Source organism: Salmo trutta, chromosome 4 (assembly GCF_901001165.1).
Source record: "Salmo trutta chromosome 4, fSalTru1.1, whole genome shotgun sequence".
In the NCBI taxonomy this organism is placed as follows: domain Eukaryota; kingdom Metazoa; phylum Chordata; class Actinopteri; order Salmoniformes; family Salmonidae; genus Salmo; species Salmo trutta.
Genome location: NC_042960.1, coordinates 57,728,572 through 57,748,711, shown reverse-complemented (window position 1 = coordinate 57,748,711; position 20,140 = coordinate 57,728,572). Strand labels below are relative to the sequence as shown.

The 20,140-nt window shown below is 42.3% G+C and overlaps 2 protein-coding genes across 3 annotated transcripts in view; both read right to left on the bottom strand.

Annotated features, from left to right (window-relative positions):
- The window catches only part of LOC115192698 (Golgi apparatus protein 1), a 39,390-nt gene extending 35,281 nt beyond the window's left edge, over window positions 1-4,109 (bottom strand). Inside the window, exon 1 of the mRNA XM_029751478.1 lies at window positions 3,724-4,109. Coding sequence (XP_029607338.1) covers window positions 3,724-4,047 — 324 coding nt within the window. The 5' untranslated portion in view covers window positions 4,048-4,109. The remainder of the gene's footprint in view (window positions 1-3,723) is intronic.
- Window positions 4,110-5,398: 1,289 nt separating this feature from the next.
- On the bottom strand, window positions 5,399-20,119 carry LOC115192696 (E3 ubiquitin-protein ligase RFWD3-like). Of its 2 annotated transcripts, none has more exons than XM_029751475.1 (13): window positions 19,677-20,119; window positions 17,043-17,345; window positions 16,672-16,919; window positions 16,517-16,575; window positions 16,184-16,393; window positions 15,720-15,811; window positions 12,509-12,623; window positions 12,078-12,303; window positions 11,702-11,852; window positions 11,306-11,482; window positions 8,517-8,731; window positions 7,322-7,539; window positions 5,399-6,899 (listed from the first exon to the last, which is right to left on the bottom strand). In XM_029751475.1, the coding sequence occupies exons 2-13, from the start codon at window positions 17,333-17,335 to the stop codon at window positions 6,756-6,758; spliced, it is 2,148 nt and encodes a 715-aa protein (XP_029607335.1). In that variant the 5' UTR covers window positions 17,336-17,345; window positions 19,677-20,119; the 3' UTR covers window positions 5,399-6,755. The 2 variants fall into 2 exon arrangements, with proteins under 2 accessions (XP_029607335.1, XP_029607334.1); XM_029751474.1 differs by having other exon boundaries at window positions 19,871-20,119.
- Between the last annotated feature and the right edge of the window lie 21 nt (window positions 20,120-20,140).

The following is a 20,140-nucleotide window of genomic DNA, read 5'->3' as shown; positions in this document are numbered from 1 at the left end:
AGCAATTAGGGTTAAGTGCCTTGCTCAAGGGCACATAGATGATTCACATAGTGGGCTCAGGTATTCGAACCAGCGACCTTTCGGTTACTGCCCCAATGCCCTTAACCGCTAGGTATACTGCAGCGCAGTTTGCTTGATCTGAGTTTTTTTGAACGTCTCTTGTCGGCTGCTGGATTTCCCAAAATGCAACATATCAAATCTTTAGCTAAAGTCTTGCAACAAGACAGATCCATTTAGCTAGTTAGAGAACACTGCGCTAACACTCGTTCAGTCAAGCAGCTAGCTAACCTAGCTTGCTTATATTTCTCTGACAAGTCAAAGTGCCCTGTCTCTGGTGCATACATATTTCATGATACAATACCCTGATGCAAGTGGCAACTTTGTTTCGTTGTCATTGTAAAGAGGCACCGTTACTGTGGCAACTGTCTGATCTGAATGCCAGGTCTTCAGTCAGCGGATCTACATCAAAACATTCTAAAATTGGCTAGTTTTGTCTTGAGTCTTATGTTGCCTGTTGTATCTGAACTGGGCATTAGGCCTATCCTTGACCTCAGAAACCATGAAAGTAGTGCACGCCTGCACAGGTTTTGAGCTTATGTGAATTTGAGAACAAAGCAGTTTAATAAGGTTAGCCTACATCAAGCAGAGAAACTGCTGTGTAGTACAGATTTCCTTGCAGCGTGCAATGAAATGTCATCAATATTTCCCCACAGGTGACTAAGGCTGGGCGAGTGGACGTCAATGTTTAGGCCTATTTGCTGTAAACAAAACAGCAGTTGGCAGTATAAATGAAAATCTAGTGTTAGTGGGACAATAGCCTTTTGCAATAAAAACAACACTTGTTATTACCAAAACTAAGACCTTACAATGCATTTTAGCTCTAGAGACTATGAATAGCCAAATATATATATATATATTTTTTTTAAAGATTGAACCTGAGAGAAATTTCCAAAATGTCTCAAATTTACCCCTGAGGGGTATTCTATTAAGCAAGCTAGATCTACTTAGGGTTTTCAAATCAAATCTTATTGGTCACATACATATATTTAGCAATGTTATTGTGGGTGTATTGTGTGTTCCTAGTTCCAACAGTGCAGTAGTATCTAACAATTCGCAACAATACACACATCTAAAAGTTAAATGGAATTTAGAAATATATAAATATTAGGACGAGCAATGTCAGAGTGGCATTGACTAAAACACAGTAGAAGAGAATACAGTATATACATATGAGATGAGTAAAGCAGTAAGTAAACAATTTTAAAGTGACTAGTGTTCCATTATTAAAGTAACCAGTGATTCCATGTCTATGTATATAAGGCAGCAGCCTCTAAGGTGCAGGGTTGAGTAACCGGGTGGTAGCCAGCTTTCCAGAGCTAGCTAGCCTCACATTTTAGTTCAGGCTTTATCCGTACTACGACAGTGGATGTCACTCATCCGCTTGCAACAAACTCTAGCAGGCTTATATCTGCGCGTGCATGTCGCACATGGCTAGTCGAATGCCAAACTCTTCTTAGCTCCATGGCCAAGTTAGTGCCACATTTTCATTTGTGCCAAAATCAAAATGAAAGAAAAGTTCTTGAAAATTAGGCCTAGGCTTTTAGAAATGTCTTTATTTCATTACTTATCTTTAATGCTGTCTTTGGTGTGCTTATCGCTCCTATCTGTGGAACAGGTTGTTGTCATAGACAATCCATAGTAGGGTTTTGGAACCTCTAACCCTGGCAATTTGACGATTAAACCCATTGGGTACACTAGCAATGGCAGCCAGTCTTAACTTGAATGAGAACTGCCATATATGGATTATACAGTAGGTCTATGGTTGATTGCAGCTGTCTGTTTGCCTTTCACAAATTTCTGAATCCAATAGTGCAAAAGCAAATGCTGTTATTTCTAAAATGTGTTGTGATAGGCAAATTAGGTATTTTAACATAAAATATTTTATTAATCAAATGTTTTAAATCTGTTGTCTTACTCAAATGAAGGGGGTGATCTTTGCAAGGTTAGGCCCATCTGATTTCATTGGTTCTCAACTCATGGCTTAGACACTTCATTCAGGGTTAATGAAGTCCTGAGTTCGCCTGCTCCGGAGCAGGTTAGTTCTGAAGGATTCGTTGCTATAGCAATTTTCCTGGCAAAAAGGTGAGCCACTTTTGTGGTACCGGTTACCCTGAGTTGAACTCAGAGTTGACCAAAGTTACCTCGCCAACACCTCAAACTGCGTTCGTAGTATAGGGCTCTGAAGCTGAAGAAGTGTTTCAAAATTCCAAACCAGAACTTTCAGAACTAAATGAGTCAATCCACAAAGCCTGAAAGTAAAGCCACACTGCCATGGCCTCCTCCCTACTCTGTGAATGGACCACGTAAACAAAACCACAACTACCAGGGAGGCTGACAGTGAGAGGAGTAGCCTGGAGACAGGCAAAATTCTGTGTGCCTCAAAACTACCCACAGCCAAGAGAGCTAAGCCAAGACTGCATGACTATCCAGCCTCCTCAATGAACAGGCCACTGAAATAGGCCTCAACATCTGGTGAAAATAAATAAAATAATACATTTCACAATGAAGAGGACTGAGATGAGAGAAACTACCTGTCATTAACATTAGACAAGCTCCTTGTCCCCCCCCCAAAAAAATCAAGGCTTAACATGTTCTAGAATAGATAGTCTAGAGTCTATGTCTAACGATCAAGGAAAGCAAACCAAAGTGACTGATGATCATCACACCAGAAAACTGCAGGTACTAGCCACTGGAGCTCTCAGGGCCATTGTCTTGAGGCTCAGGTGCTTATACAAATCTGCCTTCTGCAAACACCGGATTTGGACTGAACCAATACATGGGCTTGAGGAGACGATGAAAATGACATGACCTCCTCTGATGTCCAGGATCCGTCAATTCAAATCCCAGCTCTACAAATGTGTGAAAATAAGTTCGGTACTCACCAAAATATGGAGTTTCGCAGAGCAACAATCACCATTACAGTCGTTATGCAAGGCTGTAATACCATTACGCTTGCAGAGCCGGCTAATGGGATCCTGAGCGTCAGAGGAGATCTCGTCATATTAATTGTCTCCTCAAGACCAGGTTGTACTGGTTCAGATTAGGATAGCGAATCTCACCTCTAGCTTTCTGGCCCCAGGCAGAGGTGGTCCCTCAACACAGGTGGTCCCTCAACACAGATTACTGTAGATATTGCCTTTCCCAAGCCTATCCATAACCATTGGCTGGAAGCTTAAAAACCGTCACTTGAATCTCCTCCTACATCCGCCTATTCTTCCTCTAAACAGGACATTGCTGTAAATGTTGGCTCTGATAGACAGTAAATATGTGTTAGGCATGATTCCCAACATATCATTAGAGGATCAAGCTAACCATTGCTAATTTAGCAATGCCAATGGCCATAGCTTGGCACATCTGTAGATATTAGCTAGGTGACTAGGTAATTAACGTTAGTTCACGTTAAGTGATGAAGACTTCACTTTACTAGCTAACACGGACCTAAATAAATTGTAAAAAAAAAAAAATCCGTATTTTCAGTACGTTTCTCAAATGATGACGTTCTCGAAGCATATTGAATAATAAATTACCATACTTTCTTTACATATTTTTGTACCCAAGTAGCCAGCTGGCTAAAAGTTAGCATCGGATAGCTAACGATAACGTTATAGTTTGAGTAAAGCCCACACCCAAGCTCTGGACACAATATCGCTCACTCCACCATACCTCTTTCCTATCCTGGAGGCACTCAAGCACAGCCAGGTTATTGTTCCAGGAATGTTTTGGACAAAGCCTGGTCAAGTCCTCCCGACAAGCCCCCTCTTCGGCCAGCTTCCAGCCGCTGGTCCGTCTACGAGGTGGCGAGGCCGCGACGACTGGAGAACCTCCATTTACAGCAGCCGGCACTGCGGCTTGGTTTTGAGCCTGGATATTAACCCTAACTGCAGTATTGGCGATTACACTGTTCGCAGATTTCTGTCCTCGAATGGGATGCATATACAAAAGGACAGACATCAAAAGCATTAGAGGAACACGTCTACAAGCCGCCATCTTCGGATAACTAGCTAGCTTGGATTGCTAGCTACAAATTATGACTAGTGGGATGGGACGTTTTCGTGCATACGTCGGCGTGTGCGTTGTTGGCAACCTCAAGTCATAGAGCTACATGTTCTAGACTGAACATCTAATTGGGAACATTGATATGGTGCGACTCGTTAGTTTCTCTGTATCACAATCACCCTTTTAACTTGCAATAAACACAAGTAGATATAGTTTGGGACTCTATACGGCTGCGTTTACACTGGAAACCAAATTCTGATATTTTTCCCACTAATTGATCTTTTGACTACATCAGATCTTTTCACGTAGGGTCTTTTTAAGCTTTTCTGATTGGCCAACTGACCGATTAGTGGAAAAAGATCAGAATTGAGCTGCCTGTGTAAATTCGCTATCGCAATGGGGAAATCTAGTACTTTTGTTTCTATAATCCGACTTCTGTCTGCTCTCATTTGTTCCTGACATAACCCATGATACTGATATTTAATCTATGAAAATACAAAATCATTGATTACTGATCTTTAAAAGAGCACTATAGACAATGCTCATTGTTGAAGACAATGTTTATTATTGAAAAAATATGATTTATGAAAATAGCAAGTGTAACCGATGTGAAATGGCTAGTTAGTTAGCGGTGGTGCGCGCTAATAGCGTTTCAATCGGTGACGTCACTCGCTCTGAGACTTGAAGTAGGGTTTCCTCTTGCGTTGCAAGGGCCGCGGCTTTTGTGGCGCGATGGGTAACGTTGCTTCGTGGGGTGTCAGTTGTTGATGTGTGCAAGGGTCCCTGGTTCGAGCCCGGGTTGGGGCGAAGAGAGGGACGGAACCTACACTGTTACACAAGCTAGCTAACTGTTTGCAGCTAGCAATCTGCAGTATGAATCACACACCAGGATAGGATTGGGCAGTACAATGTATATACCGTACAACAGGGTATTTGGAAAAAGACCCAGGAGGCTTTTGCAATACCGCCAATACTGTTGAAACATGATTTTTTATAAATGTGGAGATTTTTAAGTACATACCTGCAGTCAACAAGCGCAATATGTTAGGAGATAAATAACATTGCATTCTTCATCTCACCTGTCACATTATTATGAAGCTTACAAGCAGTACCCAGTCACGTCACGTTTGTTTACAAGCACACAATGACGAGACCAGAGCCTTGAGTGTCATTCACTGTTGTGCAAGCATGCGCCAGGTGATGTAATTACAATATGGAACTCACAACTAAATGTTTGCCAGCTCTATATCTTAGAACTATTAAGTCACTGTTTTGTGCGTGCAGCAAACTGTGTAACATTTTTAGTTACTTGTATAGTTTAGGTCAGAAACTGTACAAAATGTTCACATTTTGTTAGTATTTATTTAGCATTTTCTATGGTATTTTACATGTACTTGTTAGCATTGCTAACCTTTGGATTACAGCACATCAGTGTGGTTTGAAAATAGCACCCCTTGTGTTCAGTGTCAGTATTACAAACTATCCTGGTATGGCACGAGGTCAGTATAAAGCTAAGAATCTGGATATCACCCCCCATCTACATCAGGATGAACAATAATCAATTATTTATATTTTATTACATTTGAAATTGTATAAACATTTGGTATAAAATATACATGTATATATATCCTCTGGATCTAAAATAAGCAAATAATTTTTAGTATATTTTTAAAAGATTTTTGAAAAAGCTTGCTGATCAGGCTCTAATCAGAATACAGGAAATATAACTTGTTAGCTATAGATGTCCTGATTTTCATCCATCTCAAAAGGTGGCATTTAGACAGGCAGCCCATTTCTGATATTTTCTTCACTAAATGTGTCTTTTGACCAACCAGATCAGCTCAAAAGATAAATGAAAAGATCTGATGTGATTGGACTTTTGACCAATTAGTGGAACAAAGATTAGGGCCATGTTCAGTTGCCAAACGTTCTCGAACGTTGCAGATAGAAAATGTAATGAAGAGCCGATGGCATTCCTTATTCTACATATCAGAGAGACATGTTTTATCTACATAGCTTTTCTATCTGAATGTTCCAAAACGTTCAATCCTGCTGAACGCGCCCCACGATTGGGCTGCCTGTGTGAACGCAGCCTAAGACCAGGAGCACATTCAGCAGGATTTAACATTTTGGAACATTCAGATAGAAATAGGCAATGTAGCTCAAACATGCCTCTGATATGTACAGTAAGGACTCACATCGGCTCTATTCATGGTATTTCTATCTGCAACGTTCAAGAACGTTTGGCTACTGAACATGGCCCAGTGAAGAAACACAACATTGCAAAATTAAAACAAACATCAGCAGCATGGCTGACAAAAACAGATTAATCTTCACATCCAGAGGAAAAGCTACAGAGCAAAATGCTGGGAAGTGGTGAGTGGGTAGGAAACCCTTGTCTTCCTGTACTATATCTGTTGTGTCATTTTTGTTCATTTTGATGGGATGTTTTCAGTTATCCTCAAATGTAAACATTTAGGACAGTGGTGTAGCTGTACTGGCACTCCAGCTATCAGTTTGTTGATAACAGTTCAGCAGTGTGATATCTCTCCAGTCCCTCCACTGCAAAGCAAACCCAACAAAGGCTCCTCTGTAGTCTAAGAAAAGGCTATTTTAAATGGATGCCATTTATACAGTGCAGCAGCTACGCTACTCATACATGCTCTATGCTGGTGGTGTGTGTTTTCCATAATCTCTCCTTATTCCCACTTGTAGATTTTGAGCATCTTCTCAGTGAGCGATGCCAGGTAACTGCCCTGATTCACCTCAAACGGGCAGATGTCCAACACTGGGAGGTCAGCAGGCAACTTCTGAATCAAGGATCCACTCCCTGCATCCCACACCTGGAACAAAATGACATGGTTAGAATCAATAGATCAATGTGAAGCTTTTGATGCCGTTCCATATTTTTCAAACTATCTCCAAACTGCCTCAAATCAGAGTCATATGCCTCTCAGTATTATTGAGTTCTTTCAACTACAAAACAGTTGAACCATTGATTCTTCCCTAATCGCAGCAGTGGGTGAAAGTTTAGGGCTCTATCTGTAATGACTGACACAATGTGCTCCCTGTCTCCACAGTGGACCATGATTTCCTTGACCCTGTTTTCAGTGCGGCATACAGATGTTCACAAAACAATTATTATTGCCAATGCCCACCATTCTATACACAAGTGATACACAGAATTTAAATCATTGCTCACCATTGTATACGTGTGAACACACACACACACACACACACACACACACACTAGCCAGTGGCTCACCATGGTGGAGTTAGTGGACTCGTCCCCGGCACAGACCAAAGTGGAGCCCTCCCCGGCCGGGCTTCTGAACACAGCGTTCTTGGTGAGCACTTTGCAAGAGGAGCCGGCGCTGAAGGTCTGGACAGGGTAGCAGGAACACGAGGGCTCCTGGGCCGCATCCTGCTGTAAAGTCCTGTTCAGCTCCATCAGAACACAACGCAGAGACGGGTTGGAGCGCCCTGGGGTCAAACACAGAGACTGTCAGTCAAAATACTGGTGCTAGTGGTCAACACCGACCCTGGTCCAAGAGAGCTACTGGGGAATTCAGGCTTTAGTTCATGCCGAGCTTAGAGATATTATAATCAATCCTGCAGCCAGAAGCCAGGGCTAGTGTGAGAGTGGGCAGATTTCCTAGATCCAACAAAGACTCTGGCAGCAGTATCAAGCAGAATTGGATCAGACAAAAGATTATACATTTTATTTTTATTCAGCGTTAAGTAAAGTCATACTGTGTGTGTGTGTATATATATATATATATAAAAAAAAAATACAACAGCTGTGATGGAAACAGGAAGTTTCCGTACAATTTTATAAATGCCAACAGATAATTAGTTCATTCGACATGGTGGGATCTTTTTGTGTCGGTAAAATTAATTATGTGAGAAATGGCTGTGAAAACACCCTTATGCGACATATTGATATAATAACCATCATATCAGAGTAAACTTGGAGTCACGCGATGATATGGGGTGTGGTCCTCCCACGATGACTCGGGAAACCATGCGGTTTATTAGGCTATAGATGAAATAAGTTATGATGAACTTCACAGGGTGGTGAAAGTGCACGGTGATGAGCTTGATGCTGCTTCCCAATAAACATCGAGGGTCTTATTCTGGTGACATGATGATGATGGCTCCAGTTTAATTCCCATGTACCAAATAGGAAATACTATTTAAATGGGTTTAAATTGCATTTTCAAAAATGTTAGCGTTGTATAGCGAATGTGCCCACTCTGATCTGGGCACATGCGCTCTAGCCAACAGCACGCAGATACAGTGCGAGTATAGCCTACTACATGAGATTATTATAGACAAAAGAGCAAGATTATTTTTATTTATATGTAACAACAAAAAATCTCTGGTGGAAATGCTATGACACACACTTTAGCTCCTTCTCTTTACTACAGACAGCACTTCATTGTCCCTCAGTCTCTCACCTGGTCTGTAGGTGACCAGACAATGTCTGCTCTCTGGCTCCACCTGGATGTCTGTGCAGCCTCCTGTCTCCAGGGGCAAAATGTGGGGTCTGTAAGTGGTGCCGTCCAGCTGCTCCCAGAAGCAGCCCCCCTCCAAAGAACCTGCGATGAGGCCGCCGCACGGGAACGAGCTGGAGGAGGCACGAGGCACGTAGGACAGGGAGGCCACGGGACACCTGGGACGAGCCAGAGGTCATGGTTTGGCCTTGTGGTTTTAAATCACACACTGTATATGTATTACATCATGTGGATGACATTTCACACACCATGTACATATTACATTTAACCATCTTTGAGAATGAGTAGCAAAACCCAACTGCTGAAAATAAAATACCAAATCTAACTGTTCCTGGTCAGATCCTGTGGTCAGGGAGGAAAACCTCTGGGCCCTAGCTACAGTGACTTCAGAAAGTACTCATACCCATTGACTTATTCCACATTCTGTTGTGTTACAGCCTAAATTCAAAATGTATTTAAAATATTTTTCCTCCCTCATCTACACACAATACCCCATAATGACAAAGTGAAAACATGTCTTTAGATTCTCTCAAATGTATTGAAAATGAAACCCAGAAATCTCATTTACATAAGTATTCACACCCCTGAGTCACCCCTTAGCTCCATTACGTTACTTTTATCCTGAAAAACTCCCCAGTCTAACGATTTCAAACATACCCGTAACATTATGCAGCCACCAACATGCTTGAAAATATGGAGAGTGGTACTCAGTAATGTATTGGATTTGCCCCAAACATAACAATTACAGTTTTACTTTAGTGCCTTGTTGCAAACATAATTAATATTTTGGACAATTTTTATTCTGTACAGGCTTCCGTTTCACTCTGTCAATTAGGTTAGTGTTGTGGAGTAACTACAATGTTGATCCATCCTCCTTTTCTCCTATCACAGCCATTAAACTAAGTCATGGTTTTACATTTGATTTGTAATGGTTTTAAAGTCACCATTGGCCTCATGGTGAAATTGCTAAGTAGTTTCCTTCCTCCCTGGCAACAGTTAGGAAGGACGCATGTATCTTTGTATTGACTTGGTGTATTGATACACCACCCAAAGGGTCATTAATAACTTCACCATGCTCATAGGGATAGTCAATGTCTGCTTTTCCTTTTAACCCACCTACCAAGAGGTTCCCTTCTTTGCAAGGCATTGGAAAACCTCCCGTATTTTGAATCAAAATATCAAACACTATTATTGAGTCCACGCAACTTGTGAAGAAAATTTTTATTCCTGAAAGTATTTAGTCTTGCAATAAAAATAGGGGTTGAATGCTTGGACTCAAGACATTTCAGCTTTTCATTCAAATGTAAAAATTAGTGAAAAAACATAATTCCACTTTCACATTATGGGGTATTGCATTTAGGCTGGTGACAAAATCTAAATGTAATCAATTTTAAATACAGGCAGTAACACAACACAATGTGAAAAAGTCCAAGGGAAGAACACTTTTTGAAGGCACTGTAGGATATATAGATACAGTTGAAGTCGGAAGTTTACATACACCTTAGCCAAATACATTTCAACTCAGTTTCACAATTCCTTACATTTAATCCTACTAAAAATGACCTTAGGCCAGTTAGGATAACCAGTTGATTTTAAGAATGTGAAATGTCAGAATAATAGTGGAGAGAATGATTTATTTCAGCTTTTATTTATTTCATCACATTCCCAGTGGGTCAGAAGTTTACATACACTCAATTAGTATTTGGTAGCATTGCCTGTAAATTGTTTAACTTGGGTCAAACGTTTTGTGTAGCCTTCCACAAGATTTCCACAAAAAGTTGGGTGAATTTAGGCCCATTCCTCCTGACAGAGCTGAGTCAGGTTTGTAGGCCACCTTGCTCGCACACGCTTTTTCAGTTCTGCCCACAAATCTTCTATAAGATTGAGGTCAGGGCTTTGTGATGGCCACTACAATACCTTGACTTTGTTGTCCTGAAGCCATTTTGCCACAACTTTGGAAGTATGCTTGGTGTCATTGTCCATTTGGAAGACCCATTTTCACCAGCATCTTCACATTGTTGTTGTTCTGGGATTGATTTGCACTTTTATTACCAAAGTACATTCATCTCTAGGAGACAAAACGCGTCTCCTTCCTGAGCGGTATGACGGCTGCGTGGTCCCATGGTGTTTATACTTGCGTACTATTGTTTGTACAGATGAACGTGGCACCGTCGGGCGTTTGGAAATTGCTCCCAAGGATGAACCAGACCTGTGGAGGTCTACAATTTGTTTTCTGAGGTCTTGGCTGATTTATATTGATTTTCCCATGATGTCAAGCAAAGAGGCACTGAGTTTGAAAGTAGGCCTTGAAATACATCCACAGGTACACCTCCAATTGATTCAAATGATGTCAAGTAGCCTATCAGAAGCTTCTAAAGCCATGACATCATTTTCTGGAATTTTCCAAGCTGTTTAAAGGCACAGTCAACTTAGTGTATGTAAACTTCTGACCCAAAGAAATTGTGATACAGTGAATTATAAGTGAAATAATCTGTCTGTAAACAATTGTTGGAAAAATTACTTGTGTCATGCACAAAGTAGATGTCCTAACTGACTTGCCAAAACTATAGTTTGTTAACAAGAAATTTGTGGAGTGGTTGAAAAATGAATTTTAATGTCTCCAATCTAAGTGTAAGTAAAGTTCCGACTTCAACTGTAGGTGTAGTGGGCCAAACTGTGGTTGAGAATATAGACAGCTGACCTATGCCCCCTGGTCTGGCTATCAGACCTACCTAGAGCGTAGTGGCTGAAGCTCCTGGACGTGTGTGCTGGTGTCTCTGGTGTCATACACCAGCACAGAGCCGTTACTGAGACCAGCGTACACGTAGTTGTTGTTGTCCAGGCACCAGCAACAGCTCCACACTGGCTTACCCGTGTTGTACGTCTGCACCACTGTGTTGGTCATTAGACTGCAGGAGAGAAATAAATAAATACTGTCCTTTTAACCATCAGCGTTTTGTTTTCAATCTAGGTCTGACTGATTCTTGCAATCAAAGAATGTTCTACCTTAGCAAGTGCAATGTTCTTCTCCATCAGAGCCTGGGGCTATTAAGTCAACACCATTCTGAAATAAACTGTGCTGATATATCTCTCTGCTTGGACACTGACTGACTGTCTCTTGTGGTTACCTGGTGAGTTTGATGGTGTTGTCCAGGGCAGCAGAGAGCAGGAGGCTGTCAGCTTGTCTGTTGAATGCCAGGCCTCTGATCTGTTTGACATGGATGGGAACGTACTGGCATGCCTTAAAATTCACCGTACTCACCTTCTTCACACCGTAGCCTGGCAGGTAGACACAGAGAGAGGAAGAGAGAGACCAAGCGTATGAGGGAGGGAGAGAAATTATTCCAAGAAATGTCTTTCATGTCTTACAAAACTCAGACATGCTTCTTGGGAGGTAGCAAATATTTCAGACGGTTGAAAATATGCCCTCTGATATTTTCAAATCTATGCAAAAATCAAAAAATTCACAGTTATTCCGTACTGAAAGCATATCAAAGGTCTTACCGGGCACCAGGGTGGTGTGTGGGGAGGGATGGGAGGCCAGCAGGCAGCTGAGGGGCTCACAGTACGACAGCACCCTGCAGCCCCCCGCCTGGGACACTAGCACGGCCTTGGAGAAGACGTAGTGGCCCCCCTGGGTGCTGTCCTGCCTCTGTGAGAGCCCGGAGAGAGAGGCCCCTGAGTTCTTAGAGGGCCTACAGCCAGGCTGGACCATCAGCGTCTTCAACTCCTGGGAGAGAAGGTAGAGAGTGATCCAACTGTTCAATGGAAGTCCGTGTTCAAGCATACCAGATGTGATCAACACAACCTTGAAAATCAAGATATGATTAATATCAATGATTACAGCTTGTTGTTCTAATCTACCTGATAAACAGATGGGGGAGAGGGGGGGGATTACAGATAAATCAATGACAACATCAAAAGGAACAAAGTACCTGTATCTGCTTGCGTAGTTTCCCACATTCGTCTGTCATCACCTGCAGTTGTAGCCGGCACTGGGCTGACTCTAGTTCAGCATTCCTACGCATTGACTGCTCCTGCTCCAATGACCTGCACATATAACAACACATTCAGACTCACTGGCTGTGTCCGAATACCCATACCAGCGTACTACATCCTTAAACTGCATAATATGCACTCATCGTGGTATACTCATCGTCGTATAGTAAAAAGTATGAAGTACGCCAAGGCCACAACGCAGTAGCGGCTCCTGACTGGTTGAGAAGGTGGGGCAGGGCTGAGTGCGGGTGGATTTCTCCCAATTCAACAGACATGCATCGCATTAACCAGGCTGATAGTAGCTCATTTCCAATTTGATTAATTTCTCTAAACACTGAATAGAAAAGGAATGGAGTTACAGGCCTACTCAGACTGGTTATAGGCAGACTATCATATTAGACCTACAGTGCATTTGGGAAGTATTCACACCCCTTAACTTTTCCAACATTTTGTTATGTTACAACCTTATTCTAAAAATGTATTGAATTAATTTGGTTTTCCTCATCAATCTACAAGCAATACCCCATAATGCAAAAATAATTTTAAAAGTACCTTTACATAAGTATTTAGAACCTTTGCTATGAGACTCGAAATTGAGCTCAGGTGCATCATGTTTCCATTGATCATCCTTGAGATGTTTCTACAACTTGGAGTCCATCTGTGCAAAATTCAATTGATTGAACATGATTTGGAAAGTCACACCTGTCTATATAAGATTCCACAGTTGACAGTGCATGTCAGAGCAAAAACCAAGCCATGAGGTCGAAGGAATTGTCCGTAGAGCGCAGAGACAGGATTGTGTCAAGGCCCAGATCCAGGGAACAGCACCAAAAAATGTCTGCAGAATTGAAGGTCCCGAAGAACACAGTGGCCTCCATAGTTCTTAAATGGAAGAAGTTTGGAACCACCGAGACTCTTCCCAGAGCTGTCCGCCGGGCCAAACTGTGCAATCGGTGGAGAAGGGCCTTGGTCAGGGAGGTGACCAAGTACCCGATGGTCACTCTGAAAGAGCTCCAGAGGGGGAGAACCTTCCAGGAGGACAACCATCTCTGCAGCACTCCACCACAGCCAGGCCTTTATGGTAGAGTGGCCAAACAGAAGCCACTCAGTAAAAAGCACGACAGACATTTTTTTTTTTTGGACCTAAAGACTCTCAGACCACGAGAAACAAGATTATCTGGTCTGATGAAACCAAGATTGGACTCTTTGGCCTTAATGTCAAGATTCACATCTGGAGGAAACTGGGCACCATCCCTAAAGTGAAGCATGGTGGTGGCAGCATCATGCTGTGGGGATGTTTTTCATCAGCAGGGACTGAGAGACTAGTCAGGATCGAGGGAAAGATGAACAGAGAAAAGTACAGAAAGATCATTGATTAATACCTGCTCCAGAGCACTCGACCTCAGACTGGGGCGAAGGTTCAACTTCCAACATGATAACAACCGTAAGCACACAGCCAAGACAACGCAGGAGTGGCTTCGGGACAAGTCTCTGAATGTCCTTGCGTAGCCCAGCCAGAGCCTGGACTTGAACCCGATCAAACATCTCTGCAGCGACGACAATTTGGTTCCATTTCAACATATTTATTACTGAAACAAAAGTGCTGTAACATACAGTACCAGTCAAAAGTTGACACCTACTCATTCCAGGGTTTTTCTTTATTTTGACTATTTTCTACATTGTAGAATAACAGCGAAGACATCAAAACTATGAAATAACACATGGAATCATGTAGTAACCAAAAAAAGTGTTAAACAAATCAAAATAAACTTTATATGTGATTCTTCAAATTAGCCACCCTTTGCTTTGATGACAGCTTTGCACACTTGGCATTCTCTCAACCAGCTTCACCTGTAATGCTTTTCCAACAGTCTTGAAGGACTCCATCACTCTCCTTCTTAGTCAAATAGCCTGGAGGTGTGTTGGGTCACTGACCTGTTGAAAAATAAATGATAGTCCCACTAAGCGCAAACCAGATGGGATGGCATATCGATGCAGAATGCTGTGGTTGCCATGCTGGTTAAGTGTGCCTTGAATTCTAAATAAAATCACAGACAGTGTCACCAGCAAAGCACCCCACACCATCACACCTCATCCTCCATGCTTAACGGTGGGAACCACACATGCGGAGACCAAACGTTCACCTACTGTGTGTCTCACAAAGACACGGCGGTTGGAACCAAACATCTCAAATTTGGACTCATCAGACAAAAAGGACAGATTTCCACCGGTCTAATGTCCATTGCTCATGTTTATTGGCCCAAGCAAGTCTCTTCTTCTTATTGGTGTCCTTTAGAAGTGGTTTCTTTGCAGCAATTTGACCATGAAGGCCTGATTCACGCAGTCTCCTCTGAACAGTTGATGTTGAGATGTGTCTGTTACTTGAACTCTGTGAAGCATTTATTTGGGCTGCAGTTTCTGAGGCTGGTAACTAATGAACGTATCCTCTGCAGCAGAGGTAACTCTGGGTCTTCCTTTCCTGTGGCGGTCTTTGTGAGAGACAGTTTCCTTATAGCACTTGAACAGTGAGAATGGCAGAATGGTGAACTTACTAAATGACTGAGAGGATGACTGTGTGATATTAGGTTGCTTTTTGTGTCAATATTTTCCGTCTGGATTTTAATGATTTGAAAACTGATCTTAGAAAATAATTCCTACTCTGAGGCTTGATACATATAGCCCCTGTACTAAAACCTCTTTTAGGCATGGTTTGTCTGACAGATGATATTTCTATGTAAAATATTCTGTAACAAGTGTTGTTTTTGTGATCAATGGTGGATCTATTCATAATTATTTAAGAGTGTGTCCCTGTGGGATACTGTACGTTTAGCTCTGCTAGTGTCTGAAATTCAGATCTCTGCAGCATGCTCTGTAACATCAGATTGTATTGTTGACTGAACAATACAATCAGATGTTACAGAGCATGCTGCAGAGATCTGAATTTCAGACATTAGCAGAGCTAAACGTATATATACTTCCCAATTAAGTAGTCTAGTTTTGTTGTTTGGCTACTTGAAGAAAACTAGGGCCTATCACTTGCAGCCCACCTCTTCCCATGCATTGTAGAAAAGTGTGCATCACTCTCTCAACCGCTCCCTACACACAGCAGTGAAGAAGGTCAAATCAAGAGGAGCTCAGCTACCTTACCTCTTCATATCCTCCTGCTCTGTGTTGTCCAAAGCCCTCAGCTTGCGTGCGTACAGGAGGACGATATCAGAGCGCTTGGCCTTCTTGTTGCACTGCAGACATGCACAGAGCAGTAAAGGTCATTATAAGGACTAGACATAATCTGAGAGAATGTTTTCTTATCAATAAATTACATCATTGTCTGTAATGGTAAGTCAATGCAAGTGTATTTTAGTCACTGTGGCAGTATTTTCTCAGATTTAAGTAATTCAGAAGGCATTTATTTTGTTTGAAATTATTTTTGAGTGCTTGAGGAAATTCCGTCTCCAGCACAGAGTCAATTTGGTACCAGTCATTACAGTGGAACAAGGAGCTTTGAGTCACTAAGGAGGGACTGCAAATACTGAGTACAGACCTTCCTGAGCATCTCCACTCCTCTGCCCCCAGACATGCCGAGGCTGACAGACAGACATGCAGACACTGACCTGGGGACACTTGGCTCCCTGGCCCTGGCCCTTCACCCAGCGGTCGATGCAGGTGTAGCCGAAGAGATGTCCGCAGCGCAGGGTGGCTAGGCGGTGCTCCCCTGACGTGGTCCAGGGCTCAAAGCAGATAGAGCAGGTCTCCCCATCCCCCTCATCCCCTTGGGACGACCGAAGAGCCGCACCACTGGTGGCCACTGGGGCTGTTACACTCTTGAAAGGGGACCGAGAGAGCATGCCAATGGTACTACAGAAACTGCACTAGCTAGCTAATCATGGAAATATTATTCCCCTCCAAGATTCTAGTCCCATCACTGGCAATGAATGTGGTCTTACCTCAGGATTCACTTGATTTCCAGTCTCTGTCCTCGCAGCCTCTGTGGTTGCATTAGAATCTATACACAGGATAGACATGGTTAGATTTAACTCTTCATAGGTGACAGTCTAAAATGGCAATGCGTGGATCAGACTTGAGCTCGAGGTTGGTTTACCTGAAGGATTTAGGCCTTGCAGTGGCGTGGCTGCCACGGGAAGGTTCATTCGAGGGCTGGAGGGAACAGCAGGTTCGTCAGGGTCGTGAGGGTTTACTGGCCCTGCGGGGTCTGCCTCATCCTCTGACTCGCTTGACTCTGTGGTATTGCCAGAGTCAGGGTTGGCTGCAGGGACTCGCAGCAGGAAATCTAGGAAGCGGCGAGCAGAGGCAGAGGTCTGGGTGGGGTAGAGCGCCCTGACGCCTGGCCTTTTATCACACACAGACAATACAGGAACAATAAATGAGTTGTTGGTAAAATAGGTACTCAATGAAGTATACAATGTCTCCGGTACAGTTTAAAGGGAGTGACTCCAGTCCAACCATAAGTACCTGGCTCTCCGCTGCCTCAGGGCTGCTGCTGTAGTGACCGTGGGCCCAATATGACCCTCCGTTCTGATCCTGGGCCCAACTTGACCCTCCACTCTGATTCGGTTCTGACTGAACGCCCATGTGGTCGGGAGCCGTGGTGGGTCTAGGGGAGCCGCGTCTGCCTCGTCCTCTACCTCAGTTTCGCTGCCAGAGTCAGGGATGATGATAGGGAGCCCTACGTGGCTTGCCATACCATCTGGTTCTGGTTCCCTCCTGGGGACCCCCAGCAGCAAGTCCACCTCCATCGCCTCCATTTGAAAAGCACTACGTAAAATACATTGTAATTATTATGCTGAATTTGTCCAATAGAAACTTGTTTTTGTTGCAAAAGGTTTTCCGTTTGGAATAAATGGTTTCTGTTACAAAATGTTTATTTTTATTTTTTTGCAACAGAATCTGCATAAAGAGTACAATACACCCCGTAGGGCACGCAATGCTGCCTGGAGCCACATAGCTATGGTGACAACAAAAATCAGGTTATGTACAATGCCTTCAGAAAATATTCACCCCCTTGACTTTTTCCACATTGTTGTGTTATAGCCTGAATTGAAAACGTATTTAATTGAGATTGTGTCACTTATCTACACATAACCGATAATATGTCAAAATGGAAATGTTTTTAGAAACGTTTACAAAATCATAAAAAAATTAAACGCTGAAATGTCAAGTCACTAAGTATTCAACCCTTATGTTATGGCAAGCCTAAACAGGTTCAGGGGTAAAAATGTGCTTAACAAGTCACATAATAAATTGCATGGACTCACTTTGTCCCTCAATCGAGCAGTGAATTTCAAGCACAGATTCAACCACAAAGACGAGGGAGATTATCCAATATTTCGCAAAGAAGGGCACCTATTAGTAGACGGGTAAAATTTAAAAAAGCAGACTAACTATCCCTTTGACCATGGTGAAGTTATTGATTACACTTTGGATGGTGTATCAATACAGTCAGTCACTGCAAAGATACAGGTGCCGCTCCTAACTCAGTTGCTGGAGAGAAAGGTAACTGAGGGATTCCACCATCAGGCCAATGGTGACTTTAAAAGTTAAAGTTTAATGGCTGTGACAGGAGATAACAGAGGGTGGATGAACAACATTGTAGTTACTCCACAATATATATATTTTTTTACCCCTTTTTCCTCCCCAATTTCGTGATATCCAATTGGTAGTTACAGTCTTGTCCCATCGCTGCAACTCCCGTACGGACTCGGGGAGAGGCGAAGGTCGAGAGCCATGCTTTCTCCGAAACCCTGCCAAGCCGCACTGCTTATTGACACACTGCTCGCTTAACCTGGAAGCCAGCCGCACCAATGTGTCAGAGGAAACCCTGTACAGCTAGTGACCGAAGTCAGCAGGCATGCACCCGGCCCGCCACAAGATTTACTCCACAATAGTAACCTAATTGACAGTGAAAAGAAGGAAGCCTGTACAGAACACAAATATTCCAAAATATGCATACTGTTTGCAATACAGGACTAAAGTAATAATGCAAAAAATGTGGCAAAGTAATTGTACTTTTTGTACCAAATACAAAGCATTATGTTTGGGAAAATCCAACACAAAAACATCACTGAGTATCACTCTTCATATTTTCAAGCATGGTGGTAGCTGCATCATGTTATGGGTAGGCTTGTCATCGGCAAAGGACTAAGGAGATTAGCATAAAAAGAAACTGAATAGAGCTAAGCATATAAAATCATAGAGGAAAACTTGGTTCAAGTCTGCTTTCCACCAGAAACTGCGAGACAAATTCACCTTTCAGCAGGACAATAACCTAAAACACAAGGCCAAATATTCACTGGAGTGGCCTAGTTACAGTTTTGACTTAAGTCGGCTTGAAAATCTATGGCAAGACTTGAAAATGGCTGTTTTTAGCAATAATCAACAACCAACTTGACAGAGCTTTAAGGATCGTTTAAATAAATGGGAAAATATTGTACAATCCAGGTGTACAAAGTTCTTAGACTGACCCAGAAAGAATCACAGCTGTAATCGCTGCAAAAGGTGATTCCAATGTGTATTGACTCAGGGTTTTGAACACTTACGTAATCAATATAGTGTTTTTATATATATATATATATATAATATATATTTTTTTTTTTCTCCACGTTGAAAGAGTATTTTGTGTAGATCGTTAACAAAAGAAATGCCAAAATCCATTTGAACAAAACTTGGAAAACGCTGTGAATACTTTCTGAAAGCACTGTAACTTGTATGCAATGCTAACTAGTTAACTAAATTGCCACACAACGTTACTTGAAAAATGGTTAACAAGCTAAATTGGACGAACAATCAGTGATAAGACCAGTTATGTAAATGAGAATACATTAGATAGATAGCTATGTAAGGTAAATGTTAGGTGACAATTGGCACAGTTAATAGGTAGCCAGCTAACGTTAGCTAGGTAACAATGATAGCTAGTTAACTAGCCAACTGCTAGGCAGTGCAAAACACGAAGCGGGATTTTGGAACAAGCAAATTCACCGTACATTGAGACCGAAACCGAAGGCCGCTCTGCTACCTAAGGGCAGCTAGCTACTGTAGTTACTTGAAACCGTAAACATCACAATTAGCTAGCTAGTTAGGGTACATTACCGATGTGGATATTTCGTGAGTCTCGAATGTGATCAATGAAAAAGTACGGAGTTTTCATATATAGCTAGTGGCTACTCTTTGGAAATAGCCTCCTTGCTAATAAACTAGCTAGCTAGTTGTAATGCTAGCTAGCTCCACTCAGATCAGGCTGCTGCTTGCCGGGCAGTGTAAATTAGCAGATCGCCTCTTCCTACCTTAAATTCTCGTTTTACCAAAACAATCATTGACAGTGTCAAACTTCGTGAGTTACCGCGACAAGCTAAATTGTTAAACTACATTACTCTTAAAGCATGACATTAATTTGATGTAATAATAATCCGTTCCTAGTTTCGTTGCTATCTCCGTCGTCATTTGGAAGGCTCGAATATCCCCGCCAGTCTTCAATGACCCGCCCCATAATGTTTCAACACCACCATTGGTGCGGCGCCAGACTACTAAATATTATGCAAATGAATACTGGCCTG